The sequence below is a fragment of the Furipterus horrens genome, unplaced genomic scaffold (assembly GCF_987537825.1).
Source record: "Furipterus horrens unplaced genomic scaffold, mFurHor1.1.pri manual_scaffold_1, whole genome shotgun sequence".
Classification (NCBI taxonomy): domain Eukaryota; kingdom Metazoa; phylum Chordata; class Mammalia; order Chiroptera; family Furipteridae; genus Furipterus; species Furipterus horrens.
This window is the reverse complement of record NW_028327171.1, coordinates 46,798,423-46,804,422: the sequence shown is the minus strand read 5'-3', so window position 1 is coordinate 46,804,422 and position 6,000 is coordinate 46,798,423. Positions and strand designations below refer to the sequence as shown.

Below are 6,000 nucleotides of genomic sequence, written 5' to 3'. Positions count from 1 at the left end.
CCCTCAGGTCGCGTTTTTTATGAATGAAAAACGTCCGCACATTCATTATATAAACAGCCTGTGCTGATTGGCCAATGGCCCCCGGTGCATAGATTATGTAAAACAGTCCCCTGAGGGGTGGGGAGGAACGCGCTGTTGACCAATGTAAGCCGGAGTTGATGGGGCGGCTTGGCTGGATTTGCCCACAGACAGGGTAAACAAGAGATGATAGACAGCTGCAGGAGCAGCCTTGGACCAATGGAAACTGAGCTGGGCTAGGGCTGTGGGCCAATGGTGGAGGGCGGAGCAGCGGGCCTCCGGGGCCGGGCCAGCGCTCCAGCCCGGTTGGCAGCTGCGGCGCAGAGTCCAGTGGCTTGTGCACTGAGCGGTTCAGCGTCCCTAGAGCGGTTCGGCCCAGCCTTTTGCTTAAGCGCCCAGGCCGGGTGCGCGCGTGCGTGAGCGCGCCTGCGCCCGGGGCCACTGCAAGGGGAGGAGAGCCGCCACCTCAGGTGAGTGGGCGTCGAAGGGGGCAGGGGGGGCATCGGAGGGGGTGTCCAGGAACGGGTCCGAAGAGCCTGAGAGTTCACGGGCTGATTCAGAATCTTCAAATCGGGATGCACTTTTTATTTGGGCTGAGCTCCCCCGGGGCTGACCGCCCCCTCCTCTCGCAGCCTGGTCCGGTTCGGTTCCTGGGAAACGTTGGGCGGGGGGTGGCTAAAGGTTCCGGAACGCTTAGAGAGCTGGTTTCCGCACGTCGCGGGGGAGGCTCTCTGAAGCGCGAAGTAAGGGGGCTCCCGGGCGGGGTGGGGGGTACGGAGTTGCGGGGCTTTACAGTCTCTGGAGATCTGAGATCCCCTAGGGGACTTGGAGGCTCGCGAGAAGAGACGTTCAGCAGCGGAGATTTGCACTGGGGAGGAGGGGGCCGAAAGCAGCTTAGGGGGGAATGTTTGAGAGGTGATGCCCCCAGAGCACCAGGAGAGGTTAAGTGACATTAGGCATGTGCAGCCTGCGGGGTTGGGGGTCGGCCCGAAACTTATGCATGCCCTGCAAGTTTCAGGTTATGGAAAGTAGACACCCAAGCCCGCAGCGGACTGAGAGCGTCAGGCTGCACACCGATTCTAGAGAAATAGGGGAGCTTCGCCTGGGGGTAGTTGGGGGAAAACGGGTGCGGAGGGGGTATGGGGAGATGCTGGCGCCTCGCGCTGGATTAGGGACCTAACCGCATTTTCGGAGGAGAGGGGACCTTTGGGGGGAACTGAACTCCTGGATGAGGAGGGGTGCCAAGGAGAGATGTTTGGAGGGTCTTTTTTGGAGAGAGGGAGAAATTGGGGGCGGGGGTTGGTAGCGCCCGGCCCCTCAGCTTGTTTTTATGAATGCGGGTGACTTTATGAATGAAGCGGGTTTCTTTCCTTGGCTCGCTGTTCCCTGCGGCTTTCCCCCCCCCCTTTATTTGTGAATGAAGCATTGAGCTTGCTTCCTAAAACGCTGGGGTGAGGGGCCTGCGTCGGAGGCTGGGCGTGCGTTGGGAGTGGGGGCGGGGGCGCATCTGAAGGAGTTTTCATGAATGGGGAAGGCTGGGAATTGGGTGGAAGTGTGTCTTGTTTTGTGAATGGGGCCCAGCGCAAGGGATCCAGTTACAGCCTTTACCTGCTGTGGCGGCTGTGGCTTGCTCTCCCATTCATAAAACCAGGCCCGCTGTGCGCTGCGGGGGAGGGGCCTCGATCGCGGTGCTGCGCTGTGTTCAAGTTTTCCTGGGGGCACAGGGAAGGGAGGGGGGTGCAAAGGAAGTGGTTTAAACTCCTGGATGAGCTGGAGCCTGCCCTTCGGCTTTAAAAATAATGTAAATATATGCTTTAAACACGATTTTCTAGCCCTTGAACTCTGAACACTGCTTTAAAGATCCTCAGAGCCTCTTTTGGATTCGCTTATGGCAGCTTCTCTTAATGTTTTTTAAAAAACAGTTTTGCTCTTCATGGTGAAGTATTTTGCAGCGTATTTCATTGTGAGACTCTGAAAATATCTCCACCTCCATTAATCTACCCGTTGCCCCCTTCTCCCAAAAGACGTTTACAGAATTTCTAAGGCCACGATTTAGTTGGACAGGTTTTTGAAGGGTAGGGAAGACTCGTTTTCATGCTGCTCAACTCAGTGCTGGCGATTCTCAGATTTTGTATACGGATGGTGACATTTGAGAAAAAGGCTTTATTCTGAACGTTTTAGCGCTATTTTGAAGTCAAGCAAGCAGGCTAGTGGGAATGTTTTTCTAGGAAATTATGAACTGTGTGCAGTTTTGCTCCTCTCCCTATTTCTCTTTGACTTGGAAAATATCTGATTACTTGGGCCAAAGTGCTGAGAGGAGGCTGGCCGTGAAGGGTTTCCTTGCATCCTGTTCACCAAAATTTGATATGCTCCACACAGTGTGAAAAACAAATCAGATGGAATTGTCTACTGAGAAAAGGTTTCCTATTAAAAATTTATATGCAAGTTAAACAAAAGAATTATCCTTAAGCATTTTACATTGCTTAAAGCTGGAGTGAGTGAAATTGTTTTTTCCATTTTGTTGAGCTTATTTTTTATTTTTTTTTTTAATTTAGAGAAGACAACAAAATGCTTAGAAAGATGGTACCTTCCTAAACTTGTTATTTTATTCCTCCCAAATTAAAAAAAATTCCCTCCTCTCCATTTTCATCTCCTACCTCTCTTCCTAGTCCTAAGACTTGACAGTACTGAAACAAGTTTAATTTTTTGGCATGTTTGGGAAAAATTGATATCACTATAAGGAAAAAACTGAATTTGCTTTTCATGGATCTTTTGCTTTTCATGCTTTAAAAAAATATCTGTGGTAGTGATGCTTTTAAAATGTGTGCAATGGAATTTAGTTTCCTTTATTTTCATAGCTATTTTATTCTTTTAGAGGTTGGAGATGTCATAGATATCTATCTCTGTAAATGGCTATGGAGATTATTTGTGACATTACAGACACTACACCTGTTTGGAAAGAAGGTTTAGGTTTTAATAAAGAGTGTGTGAAGATAAGTATACCTCTGATCAATACATTCGTGGAACTATATATAGTATTTTACCACTGACCTACAAAATACTTTTAGAAACACTATGTATGTCAGATTCTTAATTGCCAATAATTTGGAATGCTAAAACCCAGTTTTCTACTTCCTGTCACTGTACTGTGAAAATTAAATTATGTCAAAAAGGGAAGAAGAATAAAACCTGCCACTCTACAAATACCCTGGAGAATCTTCTATTGGAGAGGACTTGAAATCACCCTTTTATAATGAAAATAAGGTCCCTCCTATTAAAAGAAAAAAAAAAAAAAAAAAAGGAGGGGCAGATAATAGCAAATCTATACTCTTATTGAGAGAAAGAAAGAGGAGAGAGGAAGGGAAAGAAAAAGATGAGTAAGTAAATGGATTTGGCACTAAGTGACACTATGAACCTTTGATGCCCTTAAACCCAGCTTTAGTCAGTAAAGCTAACACCTCGAGTGGGCCTTAAGTACCTCAAAGAAAGGTAGTGGTTTGCATGGGCCCTAAAGAAACAGCAGTGTAAAATTATTTCATTTCTTTCCCTCCCCCTCCAGTTAAAATTTCCCAAATTCATATTACAGGAGGACCCCTTTCCCACAGAAAGTACTCAATGCTGAAACCTTTCAAGGTGATATTAGAGACATTGGAAGCACCATGGATGGGTTTTATGACCAGCAAGTCCCTTTTATGGTCCCAGGGGTAAGTTTACGTGGTTTTTGGTTTGTTTTGTCCTCCCTCTTCAAATTTGAGTCTTCTTCTTACTGATGTAGTGGTACTACTCCCTTTCAAGATCCCTTTATTACACTTGGGTCTTCACTGTATGTTTGCCTTTTTCAGAAATCTAGATCTGAGGAATGTAGAGGGCGGCCTGTGATTGACAGGAAGAGGAAGTTTTTGGACACAGATCTGGCTCATGATTCTGAAGGTACTGAAGCTTTCCCCTCTGTGTTGTGGATTCCTCAAATGGCTCCCAGGGAAAGCAGTGTGTAGACTCTTGTCTTCTCCCTAGTAGAGGAATTCTCATTCTGGTGTCTTCTGTTTTCAATTCCAGAGTTGTTTCAGGATCTCAGTCAACTTCAAGAGGCTTGGTTAGCTGAAGGCAAGTTTCTTGGCTGTCCTATTTTCCATATACAACATTTTACTGTGCTTCTTAATAAAGCTTTTAAAGGTCTAAAATAAAAATCTCTTTTCCAGCACAAGTTCCTGATGATGAACAGTTTGTCCCAGATTTTCAGTCTGATAACTGTAAGTACCTTTCTGGTGGTGGATCATTTGTTCTGATTTTGTTTGGTCTTGGATTATACATGTCTAGATTGCTCTTTTCAGCTGTAGTCACCGTATTTGGACAATGGAATGCATTTTGTTTCTTTTACTAATTCAAAGTTTCATTCCTTATTGTAATTATTTCTAAAGTGTTTTTTATTCTATTGCAGGTAAGATTTACTGAGCTTAATTTAACCCTAAATTTTTTTACCTAGGAATATTGCAAGGCTTCAAGCTCAAAATTATAAATTAATTGACATTGTATGTAAGATGTTGGACCAAACATCCATTAACCAGACACTATCTTACAGTGTTTTCTTTTTGTTTTTCAAGTTAAGTCCTTGATACAAATCACGAACCTGACATTGTTTTTCTTTTAAAGGTGTAGAAAATAGTTAATGAAAGATTCAGTTCACTTTGGCTTCACCTAATGTTGTCAATTTTGTTTCTACTTCTGAGTTGAAAAGGGTGGTCACAGGGAGACCTAATTTCCTCCTATTTTTCCTGTACTTGTCAGGACTTTATCATTCATAGAAAAGTAAAAACTTTTAAGAAATGGTCGTTAAATGCTCATGTCCTTGAGATAAAAAATGTAGTGGCAAGTTCACAATATAGCTAGCTCTCCAAGCTGACAGGGTGTGGTTAGCTTTGCACTGATCTTTCAGAGCTGCCCTCAACAGGTTTTGGGAGCTTTTATGGTCCAGGCAGAGCTATCAAGGACAAAGCTGGCTGATGAAATTTGAGCAGTACAGGGCAGCTCTAGAGAGCATTAGTCACTGGCGAATGAGCAGGTTTAAGAGAGGCCTGGAGAAAATGCTGCCTCTCTTGAGAGTTGCATCATAGAGAAATTCATGTCTCTTAGTCATAGTTTATAATAGCAAGCACCTGAGCCAGGCAAGGATTCAATTTCTCATTTTGTACCAACAAATTTTTCCCAGCTTTGTTTTATCAAGAGAGACAAACAGAGACAGTAAAAGAGAGAGAAAGAGAATGCCCTGGGAGAGAAGGTGTCTTTGGGTCTCAGGAAAAACTGGGTGTTCTAAATCATTAAATGAAAGATCAGAGGTACCAGCTAAACATTCTTTAATGATAGGCCTCATATTCAAGGTGCAATGCCATGAAACTTTAAAAGGGAATAAACTAACCCACAGATGCTTGGTCACCTTAACTTTATCACAGTTTGCTGTGAATGTTTTCTTAGGAAAGAAAATGAATTTTGGCCTCTGATTGCTTTTAAATGATTGGGAAGCTTGCCACTGAAAGACTAAATAAAGTGTTCGTGTGCGTCCGTGTGTGTGTGTGTGTGTGTGTAAAATAAAAGGCAGGATTCGTAATCCCACTGTGTTCCGTGTTGACAATTTGACACAGCCTTTCCAGTTCTTGCTCAGAGCAGCATAAACTGCAATCTGTTTGGGAGGCGGCTTTCTTGGCAGACGTTCATTAAAATGCTTTTATGACACTTTTGTTTGTTTGTTTTTTATCCTCGCCCGAGGATATGTCCATTGGTTTTTAGAGAGAGAGAGAGAGAAAGAAACATCCATGTGAGAGAGAAACATTGATCAGTTGCCTCCCATACACGCCCCTACTGGCAACCTAGGTATGTACCCTCTGGCTGAGAATCAAACCCACAATCTTCTGGTGTCTGGGGACTATGCTCCAACCAACTGAGCCACACTGCCAGGGCCTGTTTGTTTCTCTGTGACCCAAAAGAGTT

General features: G+C 44.6%; 1 protein-coding gene across 1 annotated transcript in view; it reads left to right on the top strand.

Moving 5' to 3' along the window:
* Positions 1 to 328: 328 nt before the first annotated feature.
* ETV5 (ETS variant transcription factor 5) overlaps positions 329 to 6,000 on the top strand; it is a 57,918-nt gene continuing 52,246 nt past the window's right edge. Inside the window, exons 1-5 of the mRNA XM_090275141.1 lie at positions 329 to 488; positions 3,605 to 3,722; positions 3,861 to 3,948; positions 4,075 to 4,122; positions 4,218 to 4,268. Of these exons, the coding sequence (XP_090131267.1) occupies positions 3,678 to 3,722; positions 3,861 to 3,948; positions 4,075 to 4,122; positions 4,218 to 4,268 (232 nt within the window). The 5' untranslated portion in view covers positions 329 to 488; positions 3,605 to 3,677. The remainder of the gene's footprint in view (positions 489 to 3,604; positions 3,723 to 3,860; positions 3,949 to 4,074; positions 4,123 to 4,217; positions 4,269 to 6,000) is intronic.